The sequence below is a fragment of the Diprion similis genome, chromosome 3 (genome assembly GCF_021155765.1).
Source record: "Diprion similis isolate iyDipSimi1 chromosome 3, iyDipSimi1.1, whole genome shotgun sequence".
Classification (NCBI taxonomy): domain Eukaryota; kingdom Metazoa; phylum Arthropoda; class Insecta; order Hymenoptera; family Diprionidae; genus Diprion; species Diprion similis.
Window position 1 is genome coordinate 8,830,314 of NC_060107.1, and position 23,094 is coordinate 8,853,407.

General features: G+C 39.3%; 1 protein-coding gene across 4 annotated transcripts in view; it reads right to left on the reverse strand.

Annotated features, from left to right (window-relative positions):
- The window catches only part of LOC124404390 (ankyrin repeat domain-containing protein SOWAHB), a 122,843-nt gene extending 102,758 nt beyond the window's left edge, over positions 1-20,085 (reverse strand). For 2 of the 4 annotated variants that reach the window (XM_046878479.1, XM_046878478.1), the window contains exons 1-4: positions 19,928-20,084; positions 19,722-19,783; positions 16,990-17,388; positions 13,877-14,026 (exon numbers count right to left, since the gene is read on the reverse strand). In XM_046878479.1, coding sequence (XP_046734435.1) covers positions 13,877-14,026; positions 16,990-17,388; positions 19,722-19,783; positions 19,928-20,054 — 738 coding nt within the window. In that variant the 5' untranslated portion in view covers positions 20,055-20,084. Of the gene's footprint in view, positions 1-13,876; positions 14,027-16,989; positions 17,389-19,721; positions 19,784-19,927 lie in introns of all 4 variants that reach the window. The other 2 variants (XR_006929003.1, XM_046878480.1) reach the window with 2 other exon arrangements.
- Between the last annotated feature and the right edge of the window lie 3,009 nt (positions 20,086-23,094).

Below are 23,094 nucleotides of genomic sequence, written 5' to 3' on the forward strand. Positions count from 1 at the left end.
GAACCGTTTTCATATTTTCCTGTTTTCCGTTTTCTGTTTTCTATGTAAAACATGAACGCGTGCGAATTAGGGTAGTCAGGCACTTGAGAAGAGAGAGAGCGAGTTCTAGTGTGATAAATTCGAACCTTTATCATTTTAACAGCCCCGGCATAGTTGTTGCTTCGATGTTGAATCTTTACCACCATGCAGTTTTATTACCAAGTTCTCGACTTGATTCATTGCGGGCAACCGCGTAACCGATGCTCAATTTTACACTGCTGCACATCAGCAGTTTGTTCTGTAGGAATTATTTGTATAAAAGAAAAAATTTCACATCATTTTTCGCAAAATATTCACCACTATAGATACTTTATTCACGCCCACTTTATAAATAAACAGTATTTAACCAAAATGTAAATCGTCTGGTTTCGATGGGTTATCAAATTTTTTTACACTTTTACGCTTTTTTTTTTAAACAAAAATATTCATGATTTTACTTTACGTCTATTTTTGTGTAATTTCATGGGTATTTTGTATAGGTTAAGAAAGTTTTAGGTACGCAAGCCTTGGTTTACACAAGAATTCAGAGATATTTTAAATACCGAAGCTGAAAGATTGTAAAATTGTGTGCAAAAATTCCAAGCATGTATGAGAAGTTCCACCCTAAACCGACCTACGTTTGATCTTAACGATTAGAAATTTCATTTATTTTCAAGTATGGTGTAGAGCGTACAAAAAATTATCTTTCATCGAGTTTTAGATTTTTTGGACCAGAGGTTTGATTTGCACTGCTCCAAAAAAACACGAAAATAAGAAGAATTTTGAGAACAGGATGAAAGTAGTGAAAATCTATAACTCGGTGAAAGATATATTTTTTTTTTTACACATTCTACACCATATTTAAAAATTAAAAAAACCTCATATACATACGTCATAACGAATAGCATTCTGGAAATAATTTTTCTTCGTGCAATTCTGAGAGGGTGAAAAGATCAGATCGACTTGAAGATACGCGTCGATAAATTTGGCGTTAAATTTGGCAAATGTAAATCGATATTAGAGCTGCTGCAGGGGGTGAGTTTCGGTTGATTCATGCAGGCGTTCGACGATACACACAGATCACGAGCATCGGTCGCATAATGTCGGTGAAATTTTAACCGGCGATTAAACATCGACTGGGTTAACATCTACCGTCGAATTATGCGAAACATGCGGCATGCCGGAGTCGTTGCTCCTGCAGCCGGCATGCTTCGTCATCGTGTTCCAGCGCGATATAACTCGGTGATTTCATCCCCGATGATCGCGAGTCGCGATATAACGCTCTCCGCAAACCGCCTAATAACTCATCCGTGCTGCAGCAGTGTCCCAGCCCAAACCGAATCTACAACGGCACTCGATTCCGTTCATGCTGCAGAATTATTGTAGGCACAGCCACTTGTAATGTCTACCTACGTGTTTCGGGATACGCGGCTGCCCGGGAAACTTACAAGTGAAAATGTACAATGATCGCAATGTAGAATTTCCAAAGACGCCAATCTGTTTAATGGTAGAAAGTCGAAATAATGAAAGAGCAAAATGTAGAATAGCTGTGCTACAATAATTTTTTTTTCATTTAATCCGTGAATTTTGGTAGTTAAGAACGTTCAACAAGCATATTCGCCTTCAATGTCTCGACTCGATTTTTCTGTGAATTTGAACGTAACGGATAAAGGGGACTCAGAAAAGCAGGCTTGTTGCACGTTGAGTCGTACACGTATACGGTTATACTCGCAGTGTCTCTGACGATTACACAGGATATGCAGCATCACGGATACAACGATGTATAAGGTGTACACTTGGCCACAAGAATTCTGAGATGGCCAATTTTTTCCACCAGTCGGTTACGTTGGCAATGCCGAATCAGTCCGCAGCGCCACTGCCGGCCGGCTACGAAGCATGGTCAATCTGTGTAAACATAACCTAACCCATGACCGTTGAATCTGACCCAAAAATATAAAAATCGTAGGTCATGGGTCAGGTATGTTATGTTTACAAAGATAATCTGCACTGATATCTATACTAACTGGATAACTGACTTCTATATGCTTCCAAAACACGTTAGTCTGTGCCGATTAGAAGCCCTAAAGACCGATAGTAGAGCTGCGATACCCGAAGTTAAACTAACCGATCACGTGGGTGATAGCCGATCGGAAACAGATTCAATCACGTGGTTCTGTCACTCTAACCAATGACATACGCATTGAATCACGTGATTGGTTAGTTCTTGAAGCGCTGGAATCGATTTCGTCTGCTTCTAATCGATTCAGACCGGATTAGCTATCCAGTTATAAAAGAGATCGGCGATAATCTGACTCAAAAATACAAAATTCGACGGTCATGGGTTACGTTGTGTTTGGAAAGACTGATGGTTTTTCGTGAACGGCCAGCGATGGCGCTGCGGGTTGATTCAGCATTGTCAACGTAACCGACTGTTCGAAAAAGTGATCAGTTTCCGAATCACCGCGGCCAAGTGTACCTACAGGTTAGAATAGATGCGAGAGAGCTGCGCGAGAGATTGAGGAGAATTTTGTTAAGGTAACGAGTTTATTATATCCTCTTTAACGTTATTAACACGGCGCTAACGAACTGGAACCGCAGAGTCACTCCCAGATCCCTCAGGATCATCTTGACTTGCGGCATCGCGTCACGTCGCGTCGCGTCGCAGACGTGGAAATGCGCTCTCTTCTCTTACCTGCAGCATGCGCTCAACCAGCAGCGTGTAAGTATAAAAAGGAGATCTGGCTCCCTCCGCGCCTCTTCGTCGCTCGTCCACTGAACTAATTCCGGCGCGTAATCTGCGGCCACCATCTCGACGGATTAGCATTTAGATAGCGCGCACCTCCGCCGCTGTGACCCTGTTTATACGCATCCAGGGATCCCCGTGAGTTCGATTTTCAGTCCCGAGGGTTTCCCCCGCTGCCCTTAAACAAGCACCGACCGAACCCCACGCCTTTCGTTCCGCATCCCCGTTCAACCAGAACCACCGGCTCATGCCGCGCACGTTTTTTGCGATCTTGCGCAGTGAAGAATGCGCTCTTTAATTATTGTTATTTTTTTTTTTTTTTTTGCTTCCCAGAGCTAACTTACAATAACAAGTTGGCGACAATTTTATTCAAATAAAATTCCCTAACTTTTCCCTGACCTTTACAAAATTTTGAAATTTTCTGATGTTATCTCATGAGTTGAAATTAATTAAGTCCAATGCAGGTTCAAAGTTACTTGTTTATTTACCTTTTAGAATATTTTCGATTACTTGTTGGGCCTTTGTATTTTATTTTATTCATTTGAAAACATTAATCTGCACTTTATATGAATATTTCTACAGTTTTTGACCACAAAATTTTTAGGCTTCTTTTTATCATGATTGTGACAGCAAATGTTTGACCACAAAATTTTGCAAAAACGAAGTCTGAACCAGCGTCCAACCATAAAATGTCTTTTACCACCATCGACCCCATAGTGCTGTGTGAACATTATACGGATGCTTTATCAAAATTGTGAGAAAAAATATAACCGATTCTAGTTTCAAGTCTAGATTAAATAAAACAAATTGATTTTATTCAAGTGAATATATTCATCTGTCCTTTTGAATTTGTTTTACTGGAATCTGATGATTATACGAGCATCAATACAATGATCTTTTAATTCGATATGTCTTTTCTAACAATTATTCGTATACTCTATAGCCAATATTTCCATGTTGTTAAAAAAGTAAAAATCTAATCAAAGAACCATTGAATTAATCTTAATGAATTGATCATGTTCTGATACGTCTGATTTGAATATAAAAAATGAGAGAGAAGATATGTACGTAAATGTTATTTAGGTACCGGTAAAAAAAAAGCAGCGTCTACTTTTTTTCCAGTGTATAATAAAATTTTCCCAGTCTCTTGATAACCTCGAAAGCGCACAAGTTTCGTAAATTCAAACAATTGCGTAACTTCCTGCAGTTGTACCCAATTCAAGAATATAATATCATGTTAAAAAATTGCTCGAACCGGAACGAAGAAGAGACACGAAGAGAAGAGAAGCGAAGAGGAGAAAAGAGAAGAGAAGAGAAGAGAAGAGAAGAGGAGACGAGACGAGGAGAGGCGGAGGTGAAGCGAAGTGATTCGGTCGCGAGGTAATTTGTGCTCACAGCGGGGTTGAGCAAACACGCGCCCCGGGGGAGCCAACGAAAAATTAAATAACCCGATGACTATTCACATTCTGTTTGACCGCGGAGGTTGAGCGGATGGACGGACGGATGCGGCCATTCCTCGACGCCGGATGACGTAGCTGGGACTCGAGGACCACGAGGACGACGAAGTCGAGGACGTGGCCGAAGACGAGGACGAGGACGAGGACGAGGACGAGCGCCGGCCTCCTGCTGACTTATGAATACAAATAGCCGGTGTGCACCGCGCAACTTGAAGATCAGCCTCGATAAGCCAGTCCGAGTAGCGGCCGCGACTAACTCCGAGAGCAATTCAGGCCTCGGCAGCGTCGCGACGCCGTTTGTGAAACTCCGGCGAAGGCACGCGCGCCACTTTCGAAATGCGACGTCCAACGGCGGCCATATTTGGCGCGTATCAAACGCAGGCTATAGGCGTGGATCTAGACACGCTATCGTAGATGCGTATAAGAAACCGTAGAGCAGATTACCGTCATTGTCGTTGCTGTTATTGTTATTTATTTATAATTTATTTGTTTGTCTACACGTGTCGTTGAGTAGTGATTAACCGGTTCACTTTAGAATGAAAATATTCACTCATCAAGAATATAAATAGAGTAGTTGAAAATGAAAATGAAAAATTACACGCCTAGAAAAAAGCACTAGAGTAGAGCCAAAATTCAGAGCAGTTACAACGTTTCCGTACATAATACAGATAGACACAACACACAAGTATGTAACCGAGAATTCGAAAAAGAAAATGAGAGACGGACACCCGCGGAGAGAATAAGCGGACGTATCGAGGTTGGTTCGCCTTGCAGTTCGTTGATCGTTACTCGCGTGACTTGGGCATATTTTGGTCCCCCGCATACACCGCTGGCAGTCCCCAGCTCGAAGGAATGCCATCGCTCAATCACTCCGCTCTAGCCGGCTTTTTGGTTATACCTACTAACGAGAGATACGAGTGTATATCCACGCCCCCCTTTTTTCCTCTGACTAAAAAATACACCATCCCCCCTTATATTTATTTTTATTTATTTTCATTTTTTCACCCGCAGCGCGCTCCTGCGATTCCACCAAAGACGCCCCCTCTTTTCACAATGAGAGACACTATCTTCTGGTCATCTGTGGCTAATGTCGTGTAAAGGATGTCTCGAGTCGCGACCCAACAGACGCAATTGACAGGTGTGTGTCTGCCTTTACGGCCCGAGTGTCAATTTTATTTATGGGCCCGTGTCACCGGCATATTGACACGTCGGCTCGACATTATCGCCCGAACAAATAATTCCAAAGTTGACTGAGTTGCGAAGTAATTTTGAAAATTTTTTACTTTCTTATTCACGACTCGACCATAATGTTCACCTTTTTTACGTGAAAAGCGGGACGAAAGTGACATATTATTCCCTCTTCACACTTATTTCCCGCAAACTAATTTTTCCAGTTTTTTTTTCGTTTTTTCCATTTTCAACTACATCTCTGATATATCAAACTTACACATTAGAAAAAAGAAAAAAAAAAAAAAAAACTATCAAGTCAATAATGTGACCAGAGTTGAGTCGGGAATAAAAGTTGGTTATTCCCTTGTTACATAATGTGAATTTCCTGACACTTCCCGGTCTTTCCAAACGCGTGAAAACTCTCTCGATTTTTCCAGATTCTTCTAACAGCCAGACACCCTGGAGGTCGCGGTCCCACGACCGGACCACCGTGGAACCTCGAAGACGAGGCTAAACGGGCCGCTCGAAGCTGCGGAACGCGCCGCGTGACCCAGAAGAAGAAAACGGGCCCCGCCCGTCCTCCGTTGGCTCTCCGTATACGCGTTGATGGCTTATCTCTCGCCGCGGGAAACCTTTCAGACTCCCGTGGACAAGCCTCAGGAATATTTACCCGGTAATAGAGCCGCACGCCTCGCGCACCCACCGCAACCTCCCCCCCCCCCCCCCCTTTTTCTTTTTTGCTTTCTCTTTCTATCCTCCCTTACTCGAAATCTTGGGCTCTCAATTTGTTGGGTGGAGGTCAAAACTTGGAAGAGTCAATATTTGGAAAATAAAATAGCGAGGGATGAATTCCTCTAAATCTCGATTTCTGAAAGTGTCATTCGAAATATTCACCCTTCCAAGTTGTAACTCCCGCTCAATTTGTTGACTAACATGATCGCCATAATTCAGTGATTGATACGTTGTGGAGCACCTTTTTTTCTATATCAAACTCGTTCAACTCGTCCAATGTTATAGAATGACAGCACTTTTGCTGGGTAATATTTGAATTTTAAATTCTTCCAAAATCACCTGACACGGTTTTTTGATAACATGAGTATAATTTCAAGTAAAACATTAGTTTTTTTATGGATAATCTTTATTGAATACCATATTATTTAACTTGAAAAATTCAAGTTCAAACTATTTGTGAATAGCTTATATGCGTACAACAATAGCTATAATTTGTTGAGGCTAGAAATGCGGTAGGCATAATATTCAGAATAGTACACAGTTAGAAAAAAAAAATGTCCCATCAAATCTACCACTTTTTACTTCATCAAATTATTTCGTTTCGAAATTGTTTTAACTGGAATCTAGAACCGACAGGTCCTTAAACCAGATTAATATTTGCAGAATTCAATTGAGTTGCAAAATTCTTGGGTGCAGAAGTGCAAGAAAAGAGTCGAGATCGCGGGACCCGACCGTCGGGATCCGGCGTAAAAAAGAAGTTTGAAACGAGCTGGTAACGACACCAATTTAAATGATAATAACACGCCTCGCGCTTGTTACACTCGCGCCTTGGAAATGATCTTGCATAATGAGACTCGAGAAATGCTTCGCATCCCGCGAACTCGGCTACAGGTAATGTGTATATATATAACATATATTGTATAACGTAAGTAAATATATATTACGTACGCGAAAACAAGAGCATTCAACGGTCGAATGACCGGCAGCCAGTCTGCTGATTTTAATTTCAACCATTCAACGAGACACGCGAGCTGCCAGCACTTGCTTCGTGCTGTTTCTCAATTTGCAATCACTAAATTTTTTTTTCCTCAAGTTAATATTTCATTTTATATTCGATCAAACGGTTTGGAAAATTTTTGTGGGATGTTCAGCGAATTTTTAAGGTACAACAAACTAAATCCGAGTGTTTGATTATTTCAACGGGTAATTTATTTGGGATTTTGTTTAATCGTGTAAAGAAATAAGAATGAGAAACGAGAATGAATATTGTTTTACTGTTTTCACGTTTCCAAACAACAGGTTTTTGGGACTTTCATTTCCAGGCAATATATATTTGATTTCAGAAGACTTTATCTCACCATTCGTTTATGTTTGTAAAATAATGTTGTGTGCCCCATTTTTTTAAAAGGAACAACAACGAAAAAATAAATAAATAAATAATAATAAAAAATCTTAACGACACAAGAGAAATAAAATTTTACATTCTTCTCCGAATGCAATTAGACGTTTACAATAACGATTGCACTGCACCCAAGGAAAAAAACCGTTTCATTACGAACCCGAACTAAAAAATTTACTTTTAAATTTTTAATCGAATCAAATAAAACGATCCGCAGCTTTGTATGCGCCGAATAAATTATTATCCAATATGTGACGTATTCAAATAAAATCTATATTGATTGTGTGAGAAAAATTCAATCGTTCACAAGTAAACACATCGCTTATATTCTCCCGGATGAGTTTACTTCGATAAGTAATTTATATCATTCGAATCAAAGAATTGATCGTTTGATTCCATTTTTTTTTCGCCTACTAATAGCGAGTAAGTATCGTAGAAGTGCTTCGACGATAATCACTTATTGCTGTTAAGGAAAAAAAACATCAAAAAAATAAACAATAAATAAAAATCAAACAAGGAAATATGCCATGATCGAAGTAAATTTATGGAATAGATTTTTTAAGATTGGATTTCAGCGCGTCTAATAAACCAGTGGACCAAATAAATGACCCGAATCGAATGAAGCAGATCACAGAGTTCGAGTAATTTTTTTCTTCTTCTTCTTCTTCAATTGTTCCTGATAATGCCTAAAACTCGACAATTTCACGCTGTAATAAAAATTGAAAAAAAATTTGAATAGATATTTACTTTTCTTCGCTGAAAAACGACGAGTATAAAGAGGTTGGAGCAACAGCCCCTCCCTCCCTCTCTCTTTCTCTCTCTCTCTCTCAGTCTCTCTCTCAACGCTATTAGGGAGTTCACCTGCTCTCGAGGCAGAGAGAGGTTGGCACGAGGCGGGTAAAACCTGGAACGCGCGGGTCCTGATTAATGACCGAAATATTTCTTGAATAAACAGGAACGATGTATGTGTACACACGGCGTGTACACCTTCGTACATTATAGGGGCGCCACCCCCTCCACCTTCCCCTCCCCCACCCCTCGTATAATGGGAAAGACTAATTGCCGATTCGACAACAACAAAACTAGATTTAGATTAAGAGATAAGGTTAAAGTTATCCTATACAGAGGGATATCGGTTATCCGCACATTCAACTGCGATTAGTCAACCCCCTCTCCGCACGGATGATATACGCGAGGTAATTATCGAACACGATTAACCCTTCGAGTTACAATGGTAAGTATTCTTACTATGACGTGTTTTACATCCATTCTTTGCATAGGGCACAGGGAGGGAGGAGGGGGGCAAAGTGGACCCCCTGAAATTTTTTAAGTAACAAGGGATGAAATTAAATAATTTACTCGAGTAATTGCACAGCTCATATAAGGATAAACGTTTGAAGTTGTGCTTTGCTCTCAACTCGTCAAAGTCAATTAATTTGCTTAACTTGAATTTATGAGTAATTTTTCTCGAGAAAGTTAGATAATAATTTAACGTAATTGTTCGGATGAAAAGTAAACATTTTGTTCTGATTTTAGGCATTATTTTTTTGATAAGCCTACTTTGTCACACTCTCCCTTATTTTTTTTTTTTTTTTTTTTTTTGATAGTATACTAGCAGGTTTTTAATACAGGTATAATTATTGCGATATAACGTAAGTTATTGTTGTTGAAAACTAATTGATTGAAAAAAATCGCGAAAATTGAAGGAATAATTCATTTCCATGTTTTACATAAATTAGAAATTTTTTGTGTCACTTATTACGAGTTTGGAATCGGATTTTCAAAATTCGAGACGGCGGATCCAATATAGAGGGTGAAAATTCCAAATCCGATTGAATCCGGAGAAAAAACTCTGTCCGAAGTGTTTTGGGATCGCTGATTACGAATTTGAAATCAGATTAGACAACTCCTGCATAGAGTTTTTTGACCGTATTCGACAAAATTAAAATTTTTTGCTTCAAGAATCGTAACGATAAAAAGAGAAAAATCGATGAGAACCGTCGGAGGAAATTTTCGCTTCGACGAATGATCGGAAGGGCTTGCATAATCGCGGATGTCGGAGGGTCAGGATCGGCAACAAGGACCTCCCTCCTTCTGCACACAGGGATGACGGAACTGACGGGCGAATATCGGGAAGGTGAACGACACGGTTAGGTCTAAGGTCGATAACGACAAGGACCTTAGTCCTTGAACCAGGCACATCGAAGGAAGTTGCGTCCGGGCGCAGATCGCGCAAGCTGTGCGTCGTCTGCTTAACCCTCTTTGCATATACATTCTGTAAGATTACTTTGCGCGGTTTACACCCTCAGCCGGCAGGCAAACTACCCCAAGTATTCGCTTCCCTAATGTATGCGGAACTATGCTGAATTCCAAGTTCCGCACGGCGAACTCTGGGAGCTGGTGGAACCGCCTGACAAGACAACTCGAGGCGAACACGCGTGATCCTAATTAGAAGGTCCTCCCGCCTCCCGCCTCCCGCCTCCCGCTTCCCGGTCTTCCGACCTTTCCTTCCCAGGAGCGCCAGCAGGAACGGCTGGGAAAATATTCAGGGAACCGGGAATCGAGGTGACGAATTTCCCGAGGTTATGGATAACCCGTGAGTTACGGGATCTGAAGGGTGCTGTTACTCGTCCTTTTACGACATACCCACAGGGCTTGTCAAACCAAGTTTCCCATACGCCTACACTCGATGTGTACTCGGACCCTCGGAGGTTCGATCTCAAGGGAGCTTGAGACGAGATCGCAAATTTGTCGACGGACGAAACTTGAAAGGTTCCGAAAACACCAAATTCCAAATTTTTGGAAGCACAACTTGAAGTAAAATCGTCAAAGTTTCGAATGGTTCGAAACCCGACACTTAAGGTTCCGAAAGTGCCAAGTTCCAAAAGGATAAAATCCTGAAAGAGCGTAACTCCAAAAATTCAAAGTTTCATTCTGATTAATCGGACAGGCCAACAAGTTGAAAGTAAATATTGTATCAATTGTGAAGTGTTCCATTTTTTTTCACTTATTATACTAGGTAGTCTCAATACCTTTATTTCCCTTGAATTCTTTTTGTTTCTTGTTTCTTTTTTTTTTTCCTTCTCACATCACTCAAATTTTTTTTTTCATTTTTCGTGCTTAATTTTTTCCGAGGAAGCACCTGCGCGTTCGCGGCTTTTCAAAACAAGGTTCGTGACGAACAATGACCGGTATTACAAACCCCGTTACAACTTATGCGCCACCTTTTTTTTTTCACCTATAATACGATAATTCCCAGGCAACTTACGGCGCTCCGATGACTCTCTCGATCGTAACTCTTATGGTAATCGGTATATCTATGTGTATATATATATATATATATACACACATACACATATAAATGGGGAAAAACTGCGGGTGGTTTTACTCCTCGAATTTATACGTAGATCCGGTCCGCACTCTTTTACACGTGTGGTCTCTCCTTTATATCAACGCCGACGATTTCCGGTGTAGTTTTACAAGAATTTTTTCTTTTTTTTTTTTGTTTTTGTCGATACATTTGTGTATTTTTTTTCCATTCATTATCTTGTACGGAGTTTTTTTTTACAATTTACTCAACGCACCATATCGCATCTTTTTTAAATCGTTTTTTGCCAACATTTCACCCCAAAAGTATATTGTATACATTGTCATTCGATGAAATCAAATCAAGTAACACATCGCATTGAAATTCAAAAACTTTGTCGATTTACATGAAATTTGAACTTTTGATGATATCTAATTTTCATACCTGTTCAATTTGATTTTACTCGATAACTTTTTTGGTGACACTGGTTCAAAAAACGTTGCGGAAATTGGTGTTCTGTAAAAGCTTTTTCTAGTAAAAATTAGAGAAAGAATTTATTGGAACAATATCCAATTGCAACACGATTATTGACTTGTAAATTATGTCACCGATTTGCAAAAATTTTGATTTAAATGAGTGAAAATTGGAACAAAAATGTCAAAATTTATTCCGAAATTGAATTTTCCTCGAACTTGTGAACTGATTTTTCAACATATAATTCATCCGGATAATTAGCGGTATCATTCGGAATCATATTTTACTCGGAATTTCGATGTTTCACATTTAAAATTCTCTAACTTTCACATTTCAGAACTCCTTAAAGTTACGCTATTCCGGTATTTTACCCTTTCGAAACTTCGACGGTTTCATCAAAGTTCGATTTCTTTGCGACAAGTTTCGCCAGAAAAAAATTCCTAATCCGTCGCTTTCGGAAATTTTGAAATCTGAATTTCAACCCCGCATCCCATCGACATGGTGTCGATGGATCGTCTCTGCACGTAGGCAGGTAGTACGATGCAATTAATCGATTCTCAGTAAACGGACAGGTATTATTGTAATAAGGCAGACGGCACGCGACAGAGCTACCGGTATAATCAAAGATGTATCCGCCGGTTGTGAAACGATCAGTTATGCAAGGGAGCGCGTCTAGGAGAAGACGCGAGAAGACGCGAGAAGACGCGAGAAGACGGAGAGCCGGGGTTCAGGGGTGAGAGTACATCGCGCATATCAATTACGCCCACTAAAATTAACAGTAAAACACTCACTGCGATCTCTGCTGTCCGGGAGGATCAGAGGCTGCACGCGTGAAAGAGAAAGAAAGGATGTCCGGAGTTTACAAAAGTCGCATCCTTTGGTCCCTCGCGATGACTAATTATAACCGATTCCCGGTTACACGTAAGTATAAAGGCAATAAAAAAACTAAACAACGTGGGTTCGAATTTCCCTCGCAAAGTGAAATTAATGTTCGAGGATATTCTTCTGTTTCAGTAATAATTACTTATATTTATAATTCTGATTTTTAGAAAGCGACAGAATCTGGATACATTTTTCTTTCTTTTTTTTTTTTCAACTGGAATTTTATCATTTCGATTGTATATCGACCGAATGCCTGTTATCTTTGAAAATTTTACGACGATGTGAAAAATACTCGTAAGTGAATAGAATGCCCTGTTGTTTTCAAAATTGGGTAAAATTTTCTAATCAAAATCTATTGGGAAAGTTTATTATCTCCAGTTTTAACTGAGTACACATATTACATATGCGAGGAAGAAGAAGAGAAATTCAAACGCGGAATACTTACACGTTTGATTAAAAATGCGATTGTAAATACATGTAGAAATAATAAAATAAACAAGCGCCGGGTAAATAATTAAACGGAATGTATATACACAAACCGTGGGAATGTGCAGAACTGATTTTAACGGAGACAAGGCGGTATAAAAAAACATATGCATAATTTATAATAAATGTATATATTCGATTATTTCAGTTCTAAAAGTGAAGGATCGAAATGTGGCTTAAAAAAAAAAAAAAAAAAAAAAAATAGGAGTAAATAAATAGCTGGTTAATGCAGCTTATTTAGTTTTCAGCAGCAGTTGATAAGATTGTTTTTAAAATCTTTAAATTATTTTCGCACTTCCTTTTTCCCATATTTCAATTATACGTCAAGATAAAATAGCCACAAGTGTATTTAAATTATTGTAATATTTTGTATAATCAACTCATATTTGAATGACTGTAGTAAAATAAAACAAAAACGAAAAAGAAAAAGAAGAAGACGAAGAAAAGTGTTCGCCGCGGCGGAAGAATGTAACATAATAAATACGAAAACGGCAATTAGTCAATTCTGAAACTCTCTCGTTGCATTCTGATTTGGCTTCTTTCCATTTTCCTCTATCTTGATATTTTTTTCACTCTTTTCCCTTAAAATGCAACCGAATGGAATCGTCTGATCTTGGCGTTTAGCCGACCAAATCCTAATCACGTATCGGACGCTTCCCAAATAGGCAGATTATGCGTTGTTAAAATATGACTTTCGTCTGCTTAATCAGCATTCAAGATAAACTAGCGATGTCATTTATTTTCAATCTTTCTCGTAGTTTTTTCTACACGAATACATTTTTTTTTCTCCGGTAAAAGATCGAACAAACAGAAAAATACCGAAACGGTATTGAGGAATATTAATAAACGGATTTATGTTCTTCAATTATAATACATGGTGAAAAAATTATTCATAGAATAATTTTCAAGATTTAATGATTGTTTAGTGTGAATAAATAAATTCTGAACTAGAAAAAAAAAATCAAAGAATGTAATTCTACCGAAAAAAGTTTGTCATTCGTGGTTTCTATTTTTCCTTTTTTTCTTTCATTTTTCAACAGCTCGGAAGCCTGAATATGAATTCGAGCTTATTTGAAAATCGATAAATAAAACTGTAGTGCTCGTGTGAAATTGCGCGTCAAAGTAAGAAAAATTCATGTCCTGTTTTACTTCGTTCAGAATACAAAATCCCTCCTTGCTGGATGATAAATATGGCTGAAAGTAATTACCTTGTCGGAGCGTTTCTTATTTGGAGTTGTCGAGCCATTGACTGGGCTCTGAATATCAGTCTCGCTGGCCATCCTGTTGAATCGTTGCATCCGTTCGCGGACGCTCAGCTGTTCAGCCGATGCTGACGAAGAAGCGGGACCTCCGTCCTCCTGAGTTTCAATCAATTTTCAGACTTACGGTTTCATGTGCAAAAGGCAGCTCTCATAGAAGGAAGTAGTAAAAATGTAAAGTTCAAAATCGGTTCAGATCGGTAGAGCGGGGTTGAAATTCCAAATTTGGAAGTTTGGAAAGCGCCAAATTCCGAATTATTTGGTGGCGAAACTTGAAGTAAAGAAATCGAACCTCGACGAAACATCAAAGGTTTGAATGGTCCAAAGCCCAACGCTCAAAGTACCGAAAGGACGTAACGCCGACAAATCAAAGTTCTGAATGTGTGAAAATGAAAGAATTCGAAAATCTGAACCATCGAAATCATTTTGAACTTTCTTTGTTTTGAATTTTCGATATTTTTACATTCAGAATCCTGGTCATTTTGATTTTTGATTTTTCGGATTTCTTACACGCACTCGTTGATTAAACTACGCCGTGTGAGTATATTTTAACTGTCGGAATTTTACTGAACCGAAAATTTATTTCTCAAAATTTTGCTCTATCGTAACTTGAATTTTCGGAATCTTACATTTCGGACTTTGAGCCGTGGTTTTTTCGACGATTCGAAACTTTGTTGTTTCGTAAAAGTTCAAGTTTCGCCACCAAATAATTCGAAATCAGGCCATCTCGGAACTTTTCAAATTCGGAACTTTAACCCCGTCCCAGATCCTAGTATACCCAGTTCAAATAGTAATACACGTTTTCTACTATATAGATTATAAACATTCAAGCTATTGCAGGACTATCTATGCAAGATACTGAAACAAGCGACACAAGCACTGCAGTACTAAACATTACTCATCTAATACAGTTTAAAAGGCGAAGAGAAGTTAAAAAATACGTAATTGTCACGTCTCAAGGACCAAGTTTTACTTTACATGCAGAATTCGCAGACCGCGGAACAAGGATACAAAACGTCGAAATAAGGATCCGTGATGCGTTTTCGGGAATGTCGGTTAATTGGATAAAAGGGACAATTTCGTGGTGTAATTTTTATGAGCCTGAAGTTAGGATAAACGTTATAGGGTGTCCAGTTATTTGTGAAAACGTAAATCCCTAAGAATTCCAGGTTTTCCAGACAAGAATCATTATTTATCCATTTTCTTCTCATGTACGCAATAAATGAAAAATAGAATAGTCATACGAAGAAGAATATTATATATTTGAATAGAGCAAAACTCATTGTGAGGCGAATTTGTAAGAATTCGCTAGCACGTACAATTTTTAAGAAGTCAGGGCTTGGTTCATGACTATTGCCTGAAAGTTGGAAGAAAATTTTTTCTCTCTCACCAAATGGCTAAATTTTTATGAATTATTATATTCCAGATACGACATGAAATTCCCTGAGATTTCCAGGTTTTTTCTAGGGGATATCAAATTCCCTGAGAATTCTCTGATTCCATAATTTTCATGAATACTGGACACCCTGCGTGAACACAACGAAACTCTGAAGTAAAAATTCCTATTTTGTGCAACTTCGAAACATTTTGCAGGGATTGAATTTGTGGAATGAGTTTACTAATTCCGTAACATATAACGTAGTGTAATAATTTTTCGAATTTTGGACAATTTCAAAACTGTGAAAAAACGAGCTTTTCTAAAAACCCAAACCGTTACAGTAACGTTAAAAACGTTAATTTTTATTTTATTTTAATCGTATATTATCACGCAGATTTTATCGTTTTATTTATTCATTTATTAAAAAAAAGATTCTCTACGAATCGACTTAAAAATCGTTTTAACTCTTCAACGATAAGACGTGGCATAATGTTCCGGGTCTTGAAATGTTTGAATGAAATGATTGAATGCACCTTTTTATAAAAAAAAATCGAGCCAAATTATCCAAATATATTGAGCCAAAAATGGATCAAGTTCAGTTGCAATGACCCACACATAAATATATATATATACTATTCCGCAATGTTAACACGTGATTTCGAAACGTATTTAAAATATTCAAGAGATTTTGGAAGTCACCTTAAAATCCAAATTCTACGATACTGCAGGTGTTATATGTATATATGTGTAATAAATATGTATACTGTACAAATACATGGAGCAGCGAAGGGTGTATTATAATGGAAAGTGGAATTCGTGACCAAGGCATATATTCTACAGCATATCTTTTCCCACCCCTCGTCATGAAAAAAAAATATAGTAACGAGAAAAAAAAACATTAAATAAAAAAAAAATATCCCAACAGAAGCACGTACATACATACAACAGCACACGATCGATCGGCGCGCATGCAGCCACATTAAACTTTCAATGGACAGAAACGAAAGCGAGGTGAAGCGAAAACAAAAAGTGCAGCCAGAAACCAGACGAACACAGAGATAAACAAGGTGAAAAAACAATTTTTTCGCGATACTTTTCATCACCGTGAAAAGGCAAGAGTCTGTCCATCAGTCCGAAAAATTTAAGCAATGATCTAAAAAACGGCCGAGAGTGAAAAATCTGAAACCGATAGAACTTGGCAGGCGAATGAAAAAGTTTCGAAAGAAAAATGGGAAAAGAAGAGAATTTCTGAGAAACAAGCAATGCGTATTTTTTTTTAGAAAATGAATCTATAAACTGAGAAAAAAATATAATCGATTATTGAGAAAAAGTATATGTTTGTCGGTAAAACACTGAAAATCGATTTGTTTCTGGTGGAACCGGAAGTTCAAATTAAACGACACATTTGGCGATTTTTCATGCTCATCATTTGATTGTAAAATTCTATAAGAAGTTTCAAATTTTTTCACCCCGCCGTTTCCGAGATCATCGCGGGAGTTTGTCGAACAGACTGACATTGTTTTTTTTTGGAAAAACCTGTTTTTTAGATTCTAGAGGTTCGAAAACGTAAAAATTCTTTGAAGCTAGAAAATGTGGTCTTCGACCGAAACCAATACTTTTATTACATCACAAAAGGTGATGAGAAGTAAAAATCTATAGATAAAAAACAGGGAAAATGACTCACCCCGACGGTGGTTTCATCCTCGACGTTTTTCACACCTTCCGGCAGGACGTTTTCCTTGTTGTTGTTCTCCATTCGAAGCTTGTCCTGACTCTTACGACGCGGAGGAACCGGCGGCGAAGAGACCGACTGACTTTCCACCGCCTCCTGGTCCTCGTCGACTTTTTCAGATCCATCCTCTTCGCTCAGGTCCTGCCGATCCCGAGGATCAACCGATCCTGAAGAAGGACTCGCTGCAGCCGGTGGCGGCGGTCTGTAAGGAGGCGGCTCACGAAGAGGCGAAAGAGGCGTCGAAGGACTGCTTGGAACCGGAAACCCCGATCCGGTCAAGGACGAGGACGATGTCGAAGTCGAGAGCGGAGCATGTCGGTACTTTTTTTTCAGGACTAGGTACTTTTCACCCTGCGACAGAAAGAGGGTATTCCTACGTGTATTCAATGAAATAAATTGTTTTTTTCTTTCGACACATAACTCGGGGCTCTTTACAATTTTTTAATCCGAGTTTTTGGGTTTTTTTTTTCATTTCCACTTAAATGATCGTCGATATAGTAAAATTCCGAAAATTAAAATACACTTACACGGCGTAGTTTACTCAACGAGTCCGTGTAAGAAATCAGAAAGACCGAAAACCAGAATAACCAGGATTTTGAACGTAAAAATATCGAAAATTCAAAACAAAGAAAAATCAAAGTGGTGAAATTTTACCGAGCCAGAAATTCACGGAACTGAAAACCCTCGATCATTCGAAATTTTGATTTTTCAGATTAATAAATTTTCTCATTTTCGGAACATTGACTTGTCGCAGTTACACACTTTTGGAATTTTGTTTCCTCGGAATTCTGCCCTTCCAGAAGTTTTCAAATTCAAAATTTCAACCCCGGCCCGCTATGAGAAAAAATCATGCTCATTAGTATTTGTACATAAGTAAATACTAATAGTACAAAAGTAACATTTCCACGATCGGTAGTTAGTTCTGAATTTCATTAGATCACAATCAAGCTTTCCAAGCTACAAATGTGTTAAAATATCAACGACGCCTCATTATAATTGAAGCTATAGTACACGTAGAAGTGTATTAAAGATATTATCAAGGATTCAAGTATCGTCAGCTATAATCAAAGGAGGCAACTACCCACGCCTGCTCGAGGTGGTGGCCTTAAGAACTTGCAGCTTTCCGCAACACGTATTACTCGATTTTCCTCACGAGATACGCGGGTCGCTGATCTTACCGTATTTTTGATATCTGATCAGTGATCGGTTCGAGGTGTTCGGTTGAAGGTGCGAATTACGCTGTCGCACGCGATTCTTTGTCCGGCGTGAAGTTTGCCGCGCGTAAAAGAACTCGTGAGTACAAAGCGCCGAGAAGGAGCGTTGTAACGTCGCGTGAGTCATGAGATACGTCGAGTAGGTGCGGTTGCTTCCTATACGAGTATAATGTATAACGTTATGAGTGTAGAAAACGCCGAGTGATTTTACCTGGGTACCACCTAATCGCTATTATATATACATACGTGAAATATACATCGTTGCCGAGTCCGTTTGCTTACGAATGAACGAGAGAAATTTATAGTAAAGTTCTGCTTTACTGCGCAGTTTATTTTTTACTTAAATGTATATCGAAAAACTACCGAGTTACAAGTACAAAATCGAAATCAATTTTGTAATCGTAACCATAAAAACTAGTAAGTATGTGTTCTTGTATCTGCTTTTTTGTCACTATCGCGATGCAACTATTGACGTTAGAGTAACGATGAATTTCGCAAACCAGGGAAAGAAAATTTTAGAAATATGTGTTACTTAAACATGTGGAAGTATAAAACGAGTAGGTACAACAAAAGTTCTATAATTCGAAAATAGAAAAAAACGAATATTCAGAAGTGCTGTTTAATGTTAGAGAAAATTTATGTACAGCTTATGGGCTAGAAAAAGAATAATTTTTGAACATTTATTTGAAATTCGTTGTTCGATTAGGATTTCACAAAAAAGCGCACTTTTCAGAAAGACAAAATCATAGTGAACTTAAAGTTTCACAGGCATTTTTCCAGTAAGTGTAAAACTAGTGAATTCGGGTGGAGTAAAAAATGTAGAAGAATCTGATCAGAAAATAAAGGATCAAAACACCGAATTTTCAAATACGCAAAAATCTATTTCATAGCATATTAAATTATAGAAAATTAGAATATAAAACCGTCACAGTGCTGATGAATTCTTCTTCATTGTAACAATTTTATATTACAACTTCTGTACTTAAACCTTTCTACATCCTAACTCTCCTATATGTCTAAAATTTCTAAAAGCAGTATTCCTCTCTGCAGTCATATTCCGAAGAAATATTCACCATCAAAAATTCGTTATTCAGCGGAATGAATACAGAAAATGCAATTTCAGCGCAAAATCCCATTCGCCATGGGAACCTTCCGTACATAAATTCTCGTATTTTCAAGAGCACTTTGAAATCCCCGTACAATTCAGGACTTTCCAGAAATTCTCGCTCGCCGGACACCTCGAAGTGTGAAACAAATGCCATCCGCGGGTAGTTTCGAATCGCACGGTTTAAAATCTTACTATTATATCGAAGAAGAGGCGGCAACGCCGCGCGCTGCGCGAGATACGCGTACAACGTGCAACAAGTCGCTGCAGGTATAGACTTGCACGGTGGGGGCGGCGGGGGGGGGGGGGGGGGGAGCGGCATGGGAAGAACTGTCAAGCGGTAAACGGCCCGAGGAATAACTCACCTCCTCGTTCTTGATGGTGGCCAGGGAGTTGACGTACTCTTTGAACTTGTTGCGGGCCTCGACTGAAAGCAGAATACCGAATTGTCAAGGCGTTTCGAGCGTCTGAGGCGAGTTTAGAGAGATTACGCTGAACGCCCTTCGCTGACGGATCGCCTCGCCATTATCGGAGAGCGAAAATCGGCGACGCAAGACTTCTCAAGACTCACCTCGCGTCTCGGGGTCCGTCAGGAATTTCTTGAAGTGCTTGACCAGGTCGTGGTTACGAGCCGTTCCTCCGTTGTCGAGCAAATACTTGCGAATTTCCTCGAGCGACAGCTCGCTGGGCGTCGCCATCTTGGACACTGCGCTGACCGCAGCGACGCCATGCGGAGTAATGTGTCCCTATCGACTCGCTCTCTGTGGTCGATAGTCGCGTGTTTTCGAACACATACGAGGCGCGTTTGCTTCAATCACTTGAAGTCTGTCACGTATCTAGTATTTATCACTATATTTTAGCATTTCGAATCTAGGGCAGCAAAAAGTTATAGCAGTAACAGCTGCGGTTTACTGAAAGAAGTTTTTGCTGCTTAAAGTTCATTTATTCGTACGAATAGCAGAGCGGCAAATTCATGAGCAATGCTGATACTGCGTCGAAATAATAGACTGCTTTTAACGGCCCGTGAAATTTTACCTTTGACAAATCCGTGGCCGCTCGAACTCGAAGTATGTCACGTCTGTTGTTGACATTTTATTCGTACACCGTTTCGTTGATGGTGGCCTGTTATTGTTTTGCCTGCGATGTTCGTGGTCGGTAAAAGGGTTACGAAAGTATTAGAATTTGTATGAAAGAGGTTTCTTTTAGAACAACGCAATATTGAGGTGAGTAAGAATTAATTTGTGTTTCTGATGTTTGTGTTGCGGTTCGGGTGGCTCGAATGTATTGTTTTTTTTTGTATTTTTCAAGTTGAAACGATCCGAATTGGCTGCTGTGTGCGATTGATAGATTCGAGGGTCTGAAGTGGATTCGTTCGTCATGGAGATTTGATTCATCATTACCGTTTTTCGAAGGTTTCAAGTTTTCCGTACAGCTGTGGCTAATTTTAACGGCTTTTGGAGTTCTACAACATGGCGTGAGGTAAGTCAGTTTCCGATTTATTTGGTTTTGAATTGAAAATGGTTTCCGATTTGTGGTTAGCTTGAATAAAATCTGTTGCTATCGAGAACGACAGAATTGAGAATTGATTATTCTGAGAACGTGAAACTTGAGAACTTATCATTTTGAGAACGATGAGGTTGATATTCGAGTAGAAAGATGAATAAATTGACTCAGAGAACTGAATTTGTGAGTTAATTGAAATTTCGACTTATTCACTTGACTCACTTTGAGAATTAAATTGCATAAGTTGAAAATAATGGGCAAAAGGGAACTACAATTTCTGTCTACCAATAACGCAGAGAAAAAAGGTTTGCGCATGGAAGAAGCCAAAAAAAAAAGTCAACAAAAAAGTCGTAGTAACAGAAAAATTGTTGACTTTGATGAAAACAAAAAGCTGAGGCTGATAATTTTCATCAATAAATACGAATACCACATACGTAACTTACGACGTAGTTAACTTACTAAAATTTACAATAAAGCTGAATCAAAAAGTTAACATATTGGATTTGAAAAAGCATTTGATTTACCACATGTTTTAGCATGTGAATTCGATAAAATATATAAGAAATCATTAACTAAATCATACAATTACGAATCATAAATACACTGACGATTAAAAATTTGACGAGAAAACCTGTGAAAAAAAGCTGGATAAATATATATATATTACTTATAATTGGATAATAGCCCGACTTACCAGAGTCTTAATTTCACACCTTCTGGGAGCGATTTCTTCTCTTTTAAGTGCATACCGTGCCTTAATTTTTAATAACAACTCAATTACGAACATATTAAAGTTTATTATTATTCTCTTTTCATTATACTCGGCATGCAGTTGTGCGGGAGCGCTGCGCTGTAAGTAAGCGGGTGGATATCATTATTTTAATCACTATATCAAACCACCGTTTCTTCAGAATTATCCTCTGCGTTGTATTATACATACCATACGTACATACTACACCTTGTACATCACACCCATTACAGTACATACCTACATATAACATATGTACATGATGCACACGAGTTTATTTTACACACGCAAAGTATGCAGCGAACATCGGATTTAGCCCCGCGTTTGTATAACGCACGCCACATTCCAACCTGCGAGATCTAGACGTTTCGATTCTCGTATTCTGGGTTGATTTCTACGCGAATCTACGCATGCGAATTTACTCGCTGTCCGTAAAAAGCTTCGAAAGAAAAACGACGGCACAGACTCTGGAAATAGTCTGTTTAATTTCAGGTGTACACGGCTATAAATAAAACTCAGGGACAAATGAAATATGTATAAAGGGATGAAAATATGTCCGCGTGAACTCTGAGAGCAATTATAAAGGAATGATTCGAATTCGGCGGATGGGGGATGGGGGACGTTGGAGAACCGGCTAATCCCAATCTGTCCCTGCCAGTTGGCGAGCATTCGCGAGGAACCGAAACAGGAGGACAAGAAGTAGTAGAAAGAGGAGGAGGAGGGTTGGCCGACGACTCGTCGGAATTACGCGCCTATATTTATTCAACGCGTAATTACTAACTGACGCGATAAATTTTCGCCATAATTTACAACCGGCAATATCTTCACTGGTAGCATATAGCCCCCGCTTCACGCAGAAATGAAGGTGGAAGGTGCAGAGGCGACGAGGAAGAGGAGGAAGAGGAAGGAGACTCAATTTATTAACACTCCGCGTGCAGATGCGTTACAGGTATAACTGTATCAGAGGAATAGAGGAGTAGACGGATAGTGGACGGCTGAGCAATATGGCGCTGAAAACAGAATCAGCTGATCCTCGATTCAGCCAAAATGACGTAGTTATCACGTTGAAGTTAGTACCGAGTGAATAATGCGAATTTCGTAATGAAATACGACGACCAAAGACTTTCTTTGGAATATCGGGCAAAGAGCGAGGAACAGATCTGTAAGAAGAGAGAAACCTTACATTCGCGTTCGGCAGGATCACTCGTGTACTCGCGATCGGGTTAGGCGGCGGTGTGGGGAGTAACAAGTCCTATTATTATACCCAGTAATTAGGAAAACGACCTTACTAATCACACCGGCGAAGCACACGTCAAGGACCGGGAGTGAATGCGTGTTGCACGCTCTCCCGCGGGCAAGAGTACGCGTAAAAGTTCGTTCTCGTGTGAGTGCCTCCGCGTCTAGGCTTGCCTGCCTTGCCTGCCTTCCCGGCTGTGGTGGAGGCCGATGGAAGCAGAGAACCGAGGGACAGGAAGCGACGTGGTGCC